This window comes from Sapajus apella, unplaced genomic scaffold (assembly GCF_009761245.1).
Source record: "Sapajus apella isolate SASKATOON/1434 unplaced genomic scaffold, GSC_monkey_1.0 scaffold7, whole genome shotgun sequence".
Classification (NCBI taxonomy): domain Eukaryota; kingdom Metazoa; phylum Chordata; class Mammalia; order Primates; family Cebidae; genus Sapajus; species Sapajus apella.
This window is the reverse complement of record NW_022436947.1, coordinates 29,183,318-29,201,127: the sequence shown is the minus strand read 5'-3', so window position 1 is coordinate 29,201,127 and position 17,810 is coordinate 29,183,318. Positions and strand designations below refer to the sequence as shown.

The following is a 17,810-nucleotide window of genomic DNA, read 5'->3' as shown; positions in this document are numbered from 1 at the left end:
GATACATCAGGGTCTTCTGATTGAGTAAACAGTGATGCTATTAACTAAGACATTGGAACCACAGCTAGAGGAATGTGTAAATTCTGAAAACACAAGTACCATTTCAGGACGGATTCCCTCACTCTTTTAAAGCTGGGGGAGGAGCCATGATTCAGGAGTTCCTTGGAAGAACAGTGTGGCAAAAAACCAAGATTTGTAGTTCCCAAATCTAATTAAAGAGTCCGGTTTAAGATGGAGTACATACATTCCACCCTGTCTCTCCCACTGACTACAACTAAACAGCCTGGAGAGACTATGTGACACAACTATTGGAGGACTCTGAAAAGTAAGAAAGAGCAGATGGACTGAGGAAGAAAATTAAGACTCAAAGAATGACCATATCATTTAATTCTCTGCTTTTATTTTTTGCCTCTCATGCCTCCTGGCTTAGACTTCCCTGTTTCCTGGAATTGCAAATGGGAACAGATAGAAATAGCTCCAAAAAAGTTCCTTTAGTCAGAGTGCTGGGTAGAAGATCCCCTGTGGGATAAAGCTCTGTAGACATTTCTGGCCTCACTCTGAGTCTCAGAAACAAAGTTGCATACTGTAGGGTGGCCTTGGGGGCCATGGCAATGGCAGTAGTGCCTTCAACGAGCTTTTTTTTTCCCACTGCTTTGCCCACAGAGAGACCAACTACAAGGAGTGCATCATGGCATGAAGAGGATCACGTCTTGGCTATATAGCCAGATTACTAAGAAAGGAAACCCTTGGGAGGCAGGAAGAATGGGGAGGATCACAGAGAGGACGGAGCTTAAGAAAGGGATATTAAACTCCGTGTATGAAGTCAGATTCATCTTCAAGGTGCACAAGTGTAGTTAAGTTGATCTGTTAAAATTTAAAAAGTTAATGTCTTCCTAAAGAGTTTAACAGAATCCAGAGTCCTATAACATAATATTTAAAAGGTCTAGAATATAATCCAAAATTATCTGACTTTTAAAAAACTAAACAACTCTCAAAGGGCAAAAGCAATCAACAGATGCCAACCCCAACTTGATGCAGATGTTAGAATTATAGACAAACGATGAAGCAGTTATTATAACCATGCTCCATGAAGTAAAGGTGAACATTTTTTAATAAATAAAAAGATAGACATTCTTTGCAAAGAAATTGAAGGTGTAAAAAGAAAATAACTACATGGAAATTTTAGAACTGAATAATACAATACAAAAAAAAAAAGCCCATTTCACTGGAAAGGTCAATAGCTAAATGAAGTGACAGAAGAACATCAGTATACTTAAATCAATAGATATTGGTGATCTGAAAAAAAAGGTAGTTGAAAAAAAATGAACAGAGTTCTAGGAACCTATGGAACAACATCAAAAGGCCAGACATTCATGCCATTACAGTCCTCAAAATGAGGAGAAGAACTGGTAAAGAAATATATTTAAGGAAATAATGCTTGGAAAATTCCTGAATTTGGTAAAGGAAATAAATGTACAGATCCAAGAAACTCAGCAAACCCAAACAGGTTAAACTAAACAGGAAAACCATGCCCATATATGTAGTAATCAAACCACTGAAAACCAAAACTAAAGTCCTAAAGACAACCAGAAAAAAGTTACATATTTCATGTAGGTGAGTAATTTATTTTTATCATTTTTGAGACAGGGTTTTGGCTCTGTCCTCCAGGTTGGAGAACAGTGGTGTGATTTTGGTCACTGCAGCTTCTGCTTCCCAGGCTGAAGTGATCTACCTCAGCCTCCCGAGTAGCTGGTACTACAGACATGTGCTGCCATGCCCAGCCAATTTTTTGTATTTTTGGTGGAGATGGGGGTTTCACCACATTTTCTAGGCTGGTCTGTGATTTCTGGGCTCAAGCGATCCACCTGCCTTGGCATCCTGAAGTGCTTGGATTACAGGCATGAGTCACCACGCCTGGCCTTGTAGGCAAAGTCATTTAAATGACTGCATATTTCTTGTTAGACACCATGAAGGCCAGAACACAGTGTAATTATATTTTTTAAGTACTGAAACAAAAGAACTGTTCACCTATAATACTGTATCCAGCAAACATATCCTTTAGGGATGAAGGTGAAATAAAGGGAAGGAAATATTAGATGAAGGAAAACTAAGGGAATTCTTCACCACTAGATCTGCTTTAAAAGAAATACTGAAACAAGTTCTTCAGGTTGAATGAAAATATTATAATAACAGAAGGAACCTGGAAACTTAATGAATGAAGAAAGAATAACAAAAATGGTAAACATCTGAGTAAATAGAATAAAGTATTTTTATCCCCTTAAATTCATTAAAATATGTATGAGTATTGAAAGGTAAAGATTATGACATTATCTGATGGGGCTGACAATGTACATTATACACATGACAACTATAACATAGAGTGGGGAGAATCATAAGGCCTATCTAGTTGTAAAATTCCCACATTTAACTTTGATATGGTTTGGCTGTGTATCCACCAAAATCTCATCATGAATCGTGGCTCCCACAATTCCCGTCTGTCATGAGAGGGACCCAGTGAGAGATAACTAAATCATGGAGGAGGGTCTTTCCATGCTGCTCTCATGATAGTGAGTAAGTCTCATGAGATCTGATGGTTTTATAGGGGGGAGTTTCCCTACACAAATTCTCTCTTGTCTGCCACCATGTAACACGTGCCTTTTGCCTTTTGCCATGTTTGTGAGGCCTCCCCAGCCATGTGGAACTGTGAATCTGTTAAACCTCTTTTTCTTATAATTTACCCAGTCTTGGGTATGTCTTTATTAGCAGTGTGAAAATAGACTAATACAAACTTGAAGTGGTAAAATACTAACTATAAGCAGACTGTAAAAAGTTATATATGTATTTTACAATCCCAAGAGCCACCTCTGAAAAAGTATGCAAAGAGATATAGTCGAACAACCTAGATGTGTGTGCCTGTGTGTATCATGTATATGATACATATAGAATCTGTAGAAATATATATCTTATTAAAAATAAATTTTAATTTTAAAGTAAAAATGCTTGAGTGTTCCACTCTAATTATAAAAAGCAGAGGATCATCATGCTTAACACACCAATGCCCAGCTCCTTCTCCAATGCCAAAAGACAGAATTACCTGTGAAGTTCTGTGCTTTGAGATGCAGATCATAGAGTTTGTGAATGTAGCGTATATACATCTCCTCCTTATTCAGTTCAGTCTTATAAAAGTTCTGTAAAAAAAAAAAAGAGTACAGGTATGGATAGTTTCTCAACATTCAGGCCTACAATTGTCTGCCTTTTCCTCGGCTAAAGGTCCATGTCTAGAGCCAAGAGAACTGATGCATTTTTCCCTGTAAATATCTCCAAAAATGAAGTGAGGTGGCTCAGTGACAGTGTTAGTTATTTCCCAGCAATTATTGGATAAGTTGGTATCTTGGGTTTTTACTGCTGATTCATAGTTCTTCACTTTTTATGATTTTTTTGTTAGTTTAAATGTCAATGAACAATCAGCCTGTTCAACTAAAAATATAAAAAATGCGTAGCAGATTAACCCATTTATTAAATTTGCTGACTGATAGTCACAAGATAGTTTCTTTAATTTTAAATTTCAAAGATAGTTTGCTCTAAAGAAAAAAGTCTCCAAGACATACAGGTAAGGATGAGCAAAAGCAATGTAAAAGAATGTGAAAGAGGGTAAATAAAAAGGCTCTTTATTTTTAAGATGTTATTCTGCATTTTCTACTCGTGTTAGACTTCAAATGTTTCCAATTTATGTACAAAACATAAAGGGACTAATAATAAGAGATTTTATTTCAAATGATTATTGTAGAAACATGCTTATTGAAAATATCTGTTTACTAAGAAGTATTTAGATCTTATGAAACATCTCTAAAATGTTTTTAACAAAAACTAAACTTTTACTTAACTGGACACATTATGTTGGCTATTTTATTTTTAGACAGAGTCTCACTTTGTCACCCACGTTGGAGTGCAGTGGTAAAATCTCAGCTTACTGCAACCTCTGCCTCCCAGGTTGAAGTGATTCTCTTGCCTCAGCCTCCTGAGTAGCTGGGATTACAGGCACGCACCACCATGCCCAGCTAATGTTTTGTATTTTTAGTAGAGATGGGGTTTCACCATGTTGACCAGGATAGTCTCGATCTCTTGACCTCGTGATCCACCCGCCTTGGCCTCCCAAAGTGCTGGGATTACAGGCTTGAGCCACCGTGCCCAGCCAATTTTTTGTATTTTTAATAGAGACGGGTTTTGCCATGATGCACAGGCTGGTCTTGAACTCCTGACCTCAAGTGATCTACTTGCCTCAGCCTCCCAAAGTGCTGGGATTACAGGCATGAGCCACTAAGCCTGGCCTATATTGGCATTTTAAAGGCATACTGATAAGCATCCAAAGCTACTCCTTCACCACATTATAAAGTACATGAGTCCTCACTGAACTTAGTCAACATAAAAGTGAATATAAATGAAGTTAGATTCTACCAAAAGTGAGTCTCCAAACAAGACACGTTTAGTGAGCAAATCATTGTTGATTACGAAATCTCTGCTGGAGACATTTGAACTACTATTACTACTTGTTGTTGCTGTTTTAATTGATGCTAGTTGGCATGCGTTAGAAGAGAAAATCAGTGATGACGGAATAAATCTGTGACTTGAAAGAGCAACAGGCTTTTCTAAGGAGGAAAGACCAGGAATTCTAAAAACTTTTGAAGCTGATTAGCTAGACAGGGCTTTGGTAATGGACGAACCTAGCAAATGTGGCTGCTGAAATGGTACCTGGGGTTGAAGCCTGAGGATCTGCTATCGAATGTACTTTCTGCCCATTATCTAACAGATGCCTATTCTTCAATCTGAAGACTCTTCTAACTTTGAGACACTATATTAAGTCAAATGCATCAGATTTTTTTTTTCGATTTATACCATTATCCTCCCTCTTTTACTCTTGACTCCTGTAGATCTTGGCATTCTTTACAAAGCTCAGTAAGTAAGGCTATTCACGTCTCTCTTATTATAACCAAAATAATTTTAATTAGCAAGAATTGTTGGGCCGGGCACGGTGGCTCAAGTCTATAATCCCAGCACTTTGGGAGGCCGAGGTGGGTGGATCACGAGGTCAAGAGATCGAGACCATCCTGGTCAACATGGTGAAACCCCGTCTCTATTAAAAATACAAAAAATTAGCTGGGTATGGTGGTGCGTGCCTGTAATCCCAGCTACTCAGGAGGCTGAGGCAGGAGAATTGCCTGAACCCAGGAGGCGGAGGTTGCGGTGAGCCGAGATTGCGCCATTGCACTCCAGCCTGGGTAACATGAGTGAAACTCGGTCTCAAAAAAAAAAAAAAAAAAAAGAATTGTTGTACCATAAACACAAGTCTAACAACTCCACAGCAGGCTTTTATATTATTAAAGGATGATTTGCTCTAATAGCTTTCTGGTAAGAAGCAGCTTTGAGAACAAAACAAGTAATCATTCTAAATAAATAGTTCTCTTAAAAAAAAAAAATCTCTCCAGTCAGCAGATGATTATCTTCCAAATGTCTGACAAAGTGTGAGACACAAAGAACAAAACAATAATTACATTTCCTGGTATTAGTCATGTCAAATATTACCCTTTGTTTTTTTTAAACCAATTTAACTCTGATCTTGTATGGGATGCCAAAGCTCTCTTGAAGACAATCTGGAATGGACCCTCCAAAAAGTTAAGAGAAGTCTCTAAGAGGAAGTGAGTAGTTGAAGAGAACCACATTGCTAATAGAAAGCATCAAGAACTTTCCATATAGAATAGAAGCCAAAAAGATTATCTTCAAAGTGATATATTTGGTTCTTTAATACATATTCTTATGCTAGTTTGAAATAAGTAGAGCTTTCAAAGTGTTAAAATTTTCTAGAAGAAGTATTCTGGGTTAGTGCAAAACTATCAGGATAATGTCTCAAGTGGTTAGTAATGGAGGCACACAATTTTACTATATTAAATCTCAGGTGTATTCCTACTGGGAGACTGGAGTAAATACATTAAGGGCAGAGTATTAATTCTTTCATCCAAGGAAGTAATCCCTTCTTTTATACCAACTGAGGAAATGAACATAAGGTCTCCATTTATTTATTCATCTCCAAATGGAAGGTACTTGTGAAAGAAGATGGAAGAATGGAGAGGATTACTTTGGGGAAAGGTAAAGGCTTTGCTTTGAGGTTATTTATGAGACTTTGTGCCTGGAGTTGAGGTAGAACCAGGGTTAAGAAGACAGAAAAGACGTCAAGCTTATCAAGCACTTAGCTTTTCTCTCAACATTGACACACAAGCAGGACGTAACTCAGGCTGAAGGTCTTGACTGTGACGAGAGGCTGGCAAAAGCAGGTAAGAAACTGGAGAATCGACTAGGAAATTTGAGAGAGGGAATGACTATGTTCAAGGTTAGAAATGAGTACTGACAGCAGAGGTCAATGGTCTGACCCAGTAAGCCTAGGCTGATGGTCTGCAGATTACTGTTGGGTCTAACGAAAAAATTATGTCAGTGAACAAGATGTGGCCTCATAGAGGATGCTTAGGTCTCACTATTTTTAGGGACTGATATTGGAGGTGGAGATGTAACAATTAGATTAAAAATGCAGAGGAGGCAGTGGGTGTGATAAAGACAGATACCGTCACAGACTCAGAGATGAAGAGCAGTGCAAGAAATTAGGAAAACAGATAAAAAGACAGTCACAAGTAAGCAGAAACCCTGAGCTTTGAAGAGGGACTGTGACAGGAGTAGACAAAGTAATACAAAACAAAGCAAAAAGACTGAAACTGATGAGCTAAGATGAAATTGAAGTGGCACAAAAAAGAATTTCAAGGTGCAAGCAAATAGAGAACGATATGGCACATGAGGAACTCAAATGATCAGAGTAAGGATAAGAGTGACTCTGCCAGTACTTAGAATATAATAGATGGCAAGGATTCATTTATTCTACAAAAAATAAGAAAAAGAAATCATGAGATTCACAAATACATAAGTAGACTTTTCCTGCATTTCATATTTTCCCATACTGATATTTGAGTTCCTCACGTGCCGTATCGTTCTCTATTTGCTTGCACCTTGAAATTCGTTTTTGCCCCACTTCGATTTCATCTTTTCTTAGCTCATCAGTTTCAGTCTTTGTTTTGTTTGTTTTGTTTTGTATTACTTTGTCTACTCCTATCACAGTCCTCCTTCAAAGCTCAGGGTTTCTGCTTTCTTGTGACTTTTTACCTGTTTTCCTAATTTCTTCCCATCCAATTAAAGGAACTTATCAAAAACTTTGACTTGTTAAACTATGAAAAATAAATGTCTAAATGTAGGGCCATTCCTCTGCTCTGTGGTAAGAATACCATTCTATTTAATATAGTTATGTGGCATTTTATATAAATTTTGGTTTGCCCAGGATAGCTTTGGATCAGCCTGTTATCTTTACAGAATGTTAATTTTACCCTCAAAAATGTCCTGTTTGGTCATCTTAGTTATAAAGCAAACTTTAACAAAAGTGCTATTATGAATTCAATTTACAAAAAAGATAGAATGAAAATTAGCATGTTAAATAGAAAACTGTCATTTGTTCACAAAAGACGAGATCACTAACATTTATTAAAACGTGGACTGCATATCACTCTCTGAGGAAGGAAAAGAAGGACAGAAAGAAATTGCTAGACAAAAGTAGAAAGACCTCTAGCGGGGGACACAGTGCTTTTTCCTAGGATAGCAACAAGACTCTAGGAGGGTGAAGCAGTGCAACCGGGGAACCCAATGGCATCACTCTGGAATCCCACAGGGGTCTCTTATTAGGGCTGTGGGGAATGCAGGGGATGCACTTTGCAATGTCTGGGGCTGAGGATTTCCTGGGCTTTCATTTAATCTGCGGCTCCTATGTTTCTTTAAGAAATACTTGCAAATACTAAAAAACTCTTCTAAGAAACATCACATTTCAGATTAAACACCAACAAAACACAGTATTTCTGGGGACAAAAAAAAAAAAAAACACAAGTATTAAGAGAAAAGGAGAAAAAAAGGAACCGTTTACTAACCAGAAGGCTAACCGTGCAGCCAATCTTTTTGCCATCTACCTCTCCCATTTTCATGCAGTCCCTAAAAACAAAAAGCAATAGTCAGAACTCAGAACTTCCTTCCTAGGGACAAACACAGTTTGTTCTTTTTTGGGGAAAAAAAGAAAGGAAGGAAAAAAAAAAGCCACTTTTAGAGACCAGAAGCAATTTGCATTGCAAGCGTCCGTTTAGATACATGCTCCAAGGACTGATAATCTCTGGGGAACTGGGGAGTCAGAGACTCCCAGGCATCAGTTTCTGTTAAGAATTTCATTGCCACATCAAGATTATGCTCCCTCTCAGTGGACACAGGGCTCAGGAAGTTAGAGGAGTGAAAGTGTGTTACTGTCCACTTCCTACAGTGGGGTGAGAAGTAGCTGGTAGCCTGGCCATTAGCAACAAGAATGAGGATTTCATTCCTGAAATAAAACCAAACCACCATGCATTTAAGTGGAATGAACTACTTTAACAGTTTAGATAACATAAAAATAATAATTAAAAAAAAAGGTCCAAAGAAGGTGACAGGGTTTCATCCCACTGACATCCCCTTTATAAGAGAATAGCATGATTGTACAACACTGTTACATTATTTTCACCCTAAAATGGATAGAGTCTACTGGTTCTAGTGGCTGAGTTTAAACACCAAAATAAAGATTCTTCTTTTTTTTTTTTTTTTTTTGAGAACTCTCAGGGATTCTGAGAATCCTCTCAATTCACCAATACTTCAAACTAACAAAAAACAAAATAAAAAAGAAACAAACCCCCAAATTAACAGCTCTGAACCAGCTGGTGAAAAGTTCATTATCTTAGTGCACCAGGTTCCGTGGTCTGATAATCAACTGAGGACTCACGCGAGTGGAATTGTGATTGTATTCTATCTGACTTTCTAACTGTAGTGCAGCATATCTGGAAAACGTGCGATTTAGCTTACCTGTAATCTAACAACCTCTCCATTAGACGAGTTACAGTAGCAATTAATGAAACGCCACTTTCCCGCCATGTTTCCCGCTCAATTTTCTTTAGTAGACTGGAAAAGAAAGAACCCAGGGCATTTTCAACATTTATTTTTATCAGTCACCATGACAACCATTTTACTTTCATCAGTACCTTAAATGCCTTAGCAACCACTGCAACATCTCACAAGTAGCACAATTTGCAAACAATGTCTTACCTAGGATAGGGACCAAATAGTGGAATTCTAATCCAGGAAGCATTGACAAAGCAAATTGATTTTCAGATTATCCAAGTCATAAAATACAAACACATGCATATAATCACATTTTCAAAATATACAAGCATCTCACAGCTCAAAGACATTTTTTTTCTAGCTTCTCTCTTACACTAACAGAGGCTTGAGTCTTACCACATCAAATAACACTGCAAAAAGGGAAAACAGGAGTGCCTCCAAGTTTACTTTCAAGCAAGATCTTGCTTTATTCACATAAAAATATTTTCCTACCTCTCAGTGGAATGCATCTTCATCCAAGCAATTTTACTGCAATGCAACTGCTACAGGAAAATCCTTGTACAGACGGTATGACGTTTTGCGTTTTTTTCCTTTCACTTAACATTTGCCCACTCAATACATATTGTACTATCTGTGCACTCACTCAACAGTTTCATTCATTTTGTCACTAATCACAGAAGATTTTCTATGTGGTTGTTACAGCAGATTGATGACAAGTACCAAACCACATCTCTCCCCCTACATTTCCCCTAATCCTAAGCACCTTGGAGCAGAGATACTACGTAAACACAAAATAACAACAATCACGATAATTAGAATCTGTGTTACTTTCACTCCCACCTCTCAGCAAATTAACAGCGTACTTTGCAAAGGCTTTATGACTGAACTTTCCCCAAAAGATAAAGGTAAGAACATAAGCATGGCAATATGTAGATTCTTTCCTGACTCTCCAAATTTAATGATCCTCATTTGTGTCTAAAATCTTATTTGTCTTTCACCTTAGTTTCAGGAATAAGTGAGAAAACATTTCTTATAAGTACAATCTAAACATAACATATATGTACTTAGTTCAAAAATAAACATTAAAGAAGAAAGCTGTTTTGTCAAAGCTTTCTCTTGTCTGTGGCTATGTTCTCTCCCAAGTTTTCTTTCCACCATCCTCCTACCTCTTTCTCTTGTGCCTAGCCTTCTGTCTTGTCTTCTCCTCTGTTTCCTATGCATCCCTGGTCCCATTTTTCTCGTTTATACTAAACTGTTTCATAGGTTAAGGGTAGAGACTGCATATGGAAGGGATGGAATCTGCCCTGACCAGTCCTCCAGAGGAAGGTCCCCTAGTTTGTTTAAAATGTGTTTTCTTTTAAAAACCTTTGAACAGCACCTGTTTCAGGCTTAAATTGCAAATTGGTATTGAACTCAAATGAAAATCTGTCTGCCAAAAAGCAATGCAGAATGATGTAGAAATTTCCCCATGACAGCCCACACCTCATATACTTTAGAGGCTGAAAAACAAAGAACTCAAGTTAAGTAATAATTCTAAAAATACACGGAGCCTTCTTTTATGGGCATAAGTTTCATTAATTTGCACAGACTTCTGATGGAGTAAGAGCTACATAATCCTCTTGAAAGAAGAGGCAAAGTTCTGCACAGCCTGTTTCCTTGACTAACTCAAGACCAAATGTTAGGACTGAGTCTAGAACCCAGATTATCTGTGTGCTCAGCCAGCCTTGTTCCCTCTCTTGGGAAGCTTGCCATTTCCCTGTTTACCTGATACAAACTGAGAAAGAGAGGCAATCAGCAAGAGGAGAAGAGGTAACCTGGGTGAGAGTGGGTATTTTCATTTGCTCCATAATAATGCCCATGTGCCCACAATGAGCACACAGGGAGCCCTAATAACAGTGAAAAGTGGTTTCTCATTGCTAATTGATAAGGCTGCTCTGTTCTATGCAACAGAACTTCATAACACTTGGGAGCAGGATAAGCCATGGCTCTGCAGGGATGACGCTGCTCAATAGGTTTTCACTCTGTGAAAGGAACCTGTGTGTGTGTCGCGGATTTGACCCTTAATCTTCCTCTCAGTATCATAACGGGGTTATGTGGAAGTCATCACTCTAATATGTGCATGCTCTTTTTAATCCAAAGAGAAGAGTTAGAGATGTAAGGTATGGTGTCACATAATGAATTCTCTGTCTCCAAACGATAATTAAATGTGTGATCACTGAAAATCTTTGAAATAATGTGGAGTCTTATTGAATTATTTAGAAGTACATAGGAGAAGGCAGAGTGAAAGACTAAGAAAGACTTCAGATGAATGTTGCTTCTTTTGGAAAGCGCCTTTGGAATCCCCAAGACTATAGGTAGACCTACTGTGTGCTCCTTTAGTACAGTCACTGCTGCATCCCCAGCCTTGGGGAGTGTCCAATAAATATACAGGAATGAGCGAATCAAGGGGAGCCAGGAGAAGCAGAATTTAGCTGTGATACTCTATTCTGGATATTGCATATTGGTGTCTATAATCTAGAATTTCAGTGTTATCAAAATGAATAAATCTTTTTAAAACTTATTTCAAAAAAATGCAGTAGATATTAATGAAGATAACGTTTGGGGTTAGGGAAAGACAAGTTGAGTTCTTAGGCAGAAAGGTACTAGACAAATTTAAAGTCTTACTCCAAGGGGGCCATTTTGGCAAGCACTACAATTTAGGAAGCAGTGAGCTACTTACAGCTTTTCATCTTCAGAACAAATTTTAAGAAGTTTTAGACATAAATTACATGGAACAAACGAGAATGTGTACCATAACAGCATGTGTTTCTAATTCATCATGTGTGCAGTGACTCATTGTGATTATACTAATTCATTGTGATTTCTGTTGCCAAAAAAGCAATTTATTGTTTCCTGAAATAAAGTAAGATTTGCACCTTCTTTCTTGTGCTCGGGTAGTAATGATACTTAAGTATCACTTCAGATTTGATTTATTCCCAATATGCTGATTACAAAAGCATGAAAGAAAATTATTTATAGTAGCATTTCTAGTAATATTCCAAAAATCAACAAAAGTATAAAAATCTCTACTGAATGAAGAAGACACTTTAAAATAGTCCTAATTATAGAGGCTTAATATTTTAATTATTGGTTTGATTCTAATGTCAAAGTACATCTTCTATTTCAAAGTCATATTTATACACAAGCAATCAAAACTACATACTATCAAGCCTTTGTTAAAGTAGATAAGAGGCATTATAGAACTATGTGAGTATTTATTAATCTTGTGAATTTGTTATAAATAATTAATCATAAATCTCAAGAGATTCATTTCACTGAGTGCTTTCTCATTTTGGTCCTTTGTTCAAACCACAAACTAGTAGCTGAAATGAGAGCAGTTTTCAAAAGCAATTTATTATACTGGATGAGATTTTAATCAGCATTCTTGCTAAACTCCAGCTGTCATGAAAGACTGAAGCTTTGTACACTAGAATGAATGAGGTCTGGGTGAATAATTACGAAAACTTCTGGTTTAATTACCATATAAGAAAAAAATGATATTGTTCAGAATCCAGTACAAAGAATATATTTTATCACCCACCACTACCACAGGAAATCTCTATACCTTCTTGACTTTTCCTTTTAATGTAATTTTCCTAAAAGCTTCAAGATAATTTTTAATCAGGCAAGCTGAAATCTATCTAACCTATTAGTCACTAATAATATTCTTCAAGCCTTTATATTAATGTTTCTAGTGCTATAAATTCATGATCATAAAATGAATTACAAAGTTTTGCACGTGGCCATCAATACTAAAGCACTAATATTTAGTTTTAGGTGATACTTGGGCATAAATACAAATACAAATATATTTTGTCATACAAAAATGTGTTACTGAATGATTTTGTACTTTCGAAAAAACTGCAAACATTTTTCAAACACAATAAGATAATTCTTCTTTCTAAAAGAAACACTTTGCACATGTGTTAGATTTGAAAATGACTAAGATCCATAGGAAGCTATAGAGACAACAAATGCCAGAAGTGAAATCCCAAAGCACTAAAACATTCTCACTGTATCTTCTGGCCATTTAAACACAATGCAGGAATACTTGGTACAAGCAATTCATCCTGTGGCTATGATCGAATTCTATGGGTAGGGCAACCTTAAAGTCTCTGTACAGCATTCCATTCTTTCTCTATCTTCCATAAAAATCCAAAACACATAATTTACTACAAGTGATTTACTTCTGTGATATTCTAATAAAAAACATTTAGGACACAATTAATGCTGAGTGAACAATCAGTATCAATGAATTAAATCAGGTGTTGAAGAACAGATGCAAATTAGGTTAATTTTCCAGTAGCAAATCAGCATCAGTATCTTGCTTTGGAAAATGGTGCACACAAACATTACAATCACATGCCTTTTCTCCTCTCCCACTTGTAACCCCACTTAAAATCATTATCTTACAGCAATGGTTTTAAAATTATCAGGCATGAAAAGAGTGAGATTTGTTATGTAACATAAGTGACCTGTCCTAATCAGAGATTAAAATAGGGAGACATGCCTAATCATCAACATAATAAGATCCATTCGCCAGAGTTAGGCAATTATCCTTTCACACTCCACAAAGACAAAGCATTCCTGTGAGACCTAAGCTGCCTTTGCAGCTCTCAGCTACCATGGTGCAGAGAGGCTCAGTACTGACACCAAATCACCGGAATAGAATCAACTTGAGATAAACATATTACTCACATACTGTTGAAGAGCTCTCGGTATGTTTCGTCACCTTTGCCTTCTGACATCAGGCTATCCAGTTTGTCAATTAGCTTGGCTTCCACCTGAAACATACCCAAATATTACTCTCTTTCCTCCCCTTCACAAGTAGGATTTCTAGGCAAGTTAAAACGTATTTATTCATGCCAAGGAAAAAGCTACGGTAAATTCTGTGAAAGTGACATTATCAGCTACGGTTAATAGCAGGCATCCCTTTGGAATTCTAAGGGACTAATCTAGAGGGAGTTATATGACTTCACACTCCCGGCTGGGTAGCGTTTACTGCTGCCAAAGACATCTATCTATTTGTTGATTCAAACACAAATGCTTGCAGCCCAGTTTAAATGCTTGAATTCTTTTTTTAGGAGCTATAAAAACTGGCAAGTCCTGTTTCTTTTCCTTTTTTTTTTTTTTTTTTAAACATCACTATATATAAGGACATCAGGAAACTAACATATCCACATACATTAATTTAAATCTTTGATGTGTTTTACATCTATTTTCTTTCTCAAAACAGTTTGAGGTTGCACAGAATCTTCGCTGAAGTTGAGAACTTGCCTTATCCATGTACAGATGGTAGATCCATAGAAATAGTCTAAGTCAGCAATAAGCAGCAAGAGAAAGGACATATTTCCTGAAAACTGTAGTCAAAACATTTATATTTTCCAGGATATAAATTCTTTGGAACTTGAATATCAGGAATGAAAAAAAATATCCTTTCATCTATCTGAGTCAGAAGAGACAGAAAATGAAAGACTTCTCTATGGCCAGGGAAAGTTAAAACAATTAAGGATTGGGAGGAATATTTGACTTTGTTAAAGGACTAAGCCCAATTATTCCTTTAAACTGAATTTCAATCAAAAGATAAAGGGGAAGGAAAGTGGGTTTTTCTTTCCTAAGTACAGTTTTTAATTAGTCTTTTATTCACCTATTAGTTTTTTTGAAAATAAATGTGTGTATTGATACAGGGGAAACGCCCATGCTTTTGGCCACAGGAGAGTTCCATGTCTGCAGTCAGATTGCTTGACCAGCTGACAATCAGTCCTGAGATTTGAGAGAGGCTTTCTTTGGAGAAGCATGAGGAAGTGCCAAATCCCGTGGGCACACCGGTTTGTGCAGTGACTCTGTGAACAGACAGACAGTAGGCCTACTATCTCCAAATTGAAGGACCTGGCAGGCCAAAAGCAGTGGATTCCTTAAGAGATCTGGTTTTATAATAAGAATGCCTGTTTTCCCAAAACTGGAGCATAACTATTAGAACCTATGTCAATCAGAAATGGTAAACTCATTTACGTGGAATCTCCTTTATAAGAATTTCCACTGCTTTAAATTAATTCTCAATGCTTCAAGCAAAGAAATAAAACATACTGGGAATCAAATGCTCAAAGCTAAGCCATTAACCAAATACAATGTGCAGACACCACTGAGAGCTCAATGAGTTTAAGAATCATTAACTCTCTGATTCTTCTGCTCTGTGTCCAACTGGGTGCAAATAAAGTCTCTGCAAGTTCTTAAATATAGACCTGCAAAATCACAAAATTTTTTAGCTGAAAGGGAATCAAATGATTTTCAGGAATTCACTGGAGGCTCAGGTCAACACAGGATCTGAGAAGTATCCACGGCTGTGTGGCTTAGGAATGGATAGGCCAGGATGGAATCCAGGTCTGATGGCCCAGTGTTCACTTCCCAACTTGGAGTAGAATCTGGAAGTTCATAGATGCTTCAGAAGAGCTGAAACTCTTCCACGTCTTCTGAGGAGCACTTCTGCCTACCTGTTTAAAGTTGCCACTCCGCCTCTGCTCCCAGTCCATCATATCATGAAAAATTGGAATCATGACATTTCGAAGATCTTGCTGGGGTATCAAGGTCACTTCTAGGAAGGGGCCAATCAGGGCAGGGATAAAGTGAAGCTTGTGCTCTCCTAAAGTGAGAAAAATATTTGAGTTTCAATATATTCAATCTTAATATGATTCCAGAAAATTAATATAAAATTTGTTTAAAACAATTGCCGCAAGTATATTCAATTATAGTTGTCTCCTCAAGCAAGAAAATAACCCATGAGACACAATTAAAATGATATAAATCATCAGGAATTGGTTATGTACATTATTGTACATGCATGCATTAAAATTTTTATGCGATCATTAAGAATAAAGCTGAAGAAAGATAATATAGGTGAAGTTTTTCAATATGCTTAAGTGAAAAAGCAAAACGCAGGTGCAATACAGTATGTATAGGAATATTTTTCATTAAAATACACACAAACATACATACACACACACACACACATACATATCTTAGTCTACAGCATTATCTAACGTTAACCACAGAGGTTATCTCTGGATGGTGAGATTATGGCCCTTGTTTTTTGTATATGAAAAAAAGTGGTTCTTATCTGTATAATTTTTCTTGAGTGGTTTTTGTTTTATTTAAAAATAGATATGGGGTCTCACACCATTGCCAAGTCTGGTCTTGAACTCCTGGGCTCAGGCCATCCACCTGCCTCGGCCTCTCAAAGCGCTGGGATTATAGGCATGAGCCACTGGGCTGGGCCCCTTGTGTTTTTTCTTAACATAATAAATACACAGCCTAAATAAAAATCGAAATAGTGGTCCCCCCAAGAGAATATAAACATTTTCTGAAAAGAAAAAAATGTAACAATAGTGAAACCACAATGATGTACTACCAGGTGCTAAAAGGTATGGTATTGATAATTCAGAGGAAAGGAAGGTGGGGAATGGTATGAACACAGATGATTTCATGTAGCAGGTGAGTGTTAAGGCTATTATGCTAATCTTCTTTGTTAAATTTCCTAAGTTTCTATTTCTATTATATGACTATTGCATGCTATGAAAAATATATTCAAGAGCTAACCTTCGGCATCATGGCTGAAAGCATATGAGAGCATTCACGTAGAACTTACAAGTTGGGAGGCTGAGCAGAAAGACAGCTGGCTTCATGAAGGAGGGTAGTTTTTCAGTAACACTATAGATTCATAGCACATAGGTACAGTATAAATGACTTTAGAGGGTTTTGTTAAGTGAATATGGAAGCATCTGGGAAGGAGAAAAAATAATGACTGAGATAAATGAGAGTTGGGAAAACATGTGGATGTTTATGAATTCACTGTTTTTTTGTGACTGGAAGTGCCGTGGGAAACATCCACTGTCTTTGGAATGTGGCCCTCACCTCTACATAATTGCCTTATTTTCAGTGCTTTGGAACATTAGCAAGAGTATGACTGAGTCAATAGCAAGTTTTTCAGATCTTGGCACAGAAAGTAATACTGGCAATAGATGAACACATGAGGAAAGCAGGCACACAATGACTTCTGGACAATCAGTGAAACTGTTGAAACATTTCAAAGCTAAACTCATGCATTATTTTTTCCTTTAGGCTAAAATATCCAGAATCAAGGAGAGTTGTTTGATTAATTCTATCCTCAAGTATTCAAGTATTCACTCTCTAACATCCTCAGAGTATGAGCATTTCTATCATGACAAAACTTTCCTCTCTCTCAATGACACAGAAGGGTCACTGTTACTACACATAGCTGAAGATTTTAGATTTGAGGGGCCATGTTGCAGTGCTGCACATGCTACCAATGTGAGAGAAGAGAATTTAGAAAAACTTCCCTGCAGTCTGTAAGCCAGACAGTTCATGGTATCTTCTGTCTCTATACATCAACTTCCCTCAAAAAGGCATTACAGCAGTCAAAGCAATGATCTGAATTTTTAAGTACTGAAATTACTATAAACACAAGGAGAGACAAAGCTGTAGGGGTGACTTCTTTCTTGTACATGTTTTGACAAGGAACAAAGTATTCATTTAATAGATAGTTTGGAAAGTGTGGGGAATGTCAAGATCATAAAACTAGACCTTATTTTATATTGTATGTGTTTGCTGTCTTACCATTTTATTAATTCATTCAGTCGTTGCATTCATTTAGTGACTCAAGACATAAGAATGCCTTGTGTATTTTGAACACTGTATTCAGAGAAATACTTGGAAATATCTAAATCACAATGGGTATTTGGGCAATTGCTAAGCTACAAATC

At 37.0% G+C, this 17,810-nt stretch overlaps 1 protein-coding gene across 4 annotated transcripts in view; it reads right to left on the bottom strand.

The window, feature by feature from the left end:
* The window catches only part of DOCK4 (dedicator of cytokinesis 4), a 483,746-nt gene that overhangs the window by 49,639 nt on the left and 416,297 nt on the right, over positions 1 to 17,810 (bottom strand). For 3 of the 4 annotated variants that reach the window (XM_032275667.1, XM_032275665.1, XM_032275668.1), the window contains exons 31-36: positions 15,525 to 15,673; positions 13,732 to 13,817; positions 9,199 to 9,225; positions 8,959 to 9,054; positions 8,010 to 8,070; positions 3,095 to 3,188 (exon numbers count right to left, since the gene is read on the bottom strand). In XM_032275667.1, coding sequence (XP_032131558.1) covers positions 3,095 to 3,188; positions 8,010 to 8,070; positions 8,959 to 9,054; positions 9,199 to 9,225; positions 13,732 to 13,817; positions 15,525 to 15,673 — 513 coding nt within the window. The remainder of the gene's footprint in view (positions 1 to 3,094; positions 3,189 to 8,009; positions 8,071 to 8,958; positions 9,055 to 9,198; positions 9,226 to 13,731; positions 13,818 to 15,524; positions 15,674 to 17,810) is intronic. The other variant, XM_032275666.1, reaches the window with a different exon arrangement.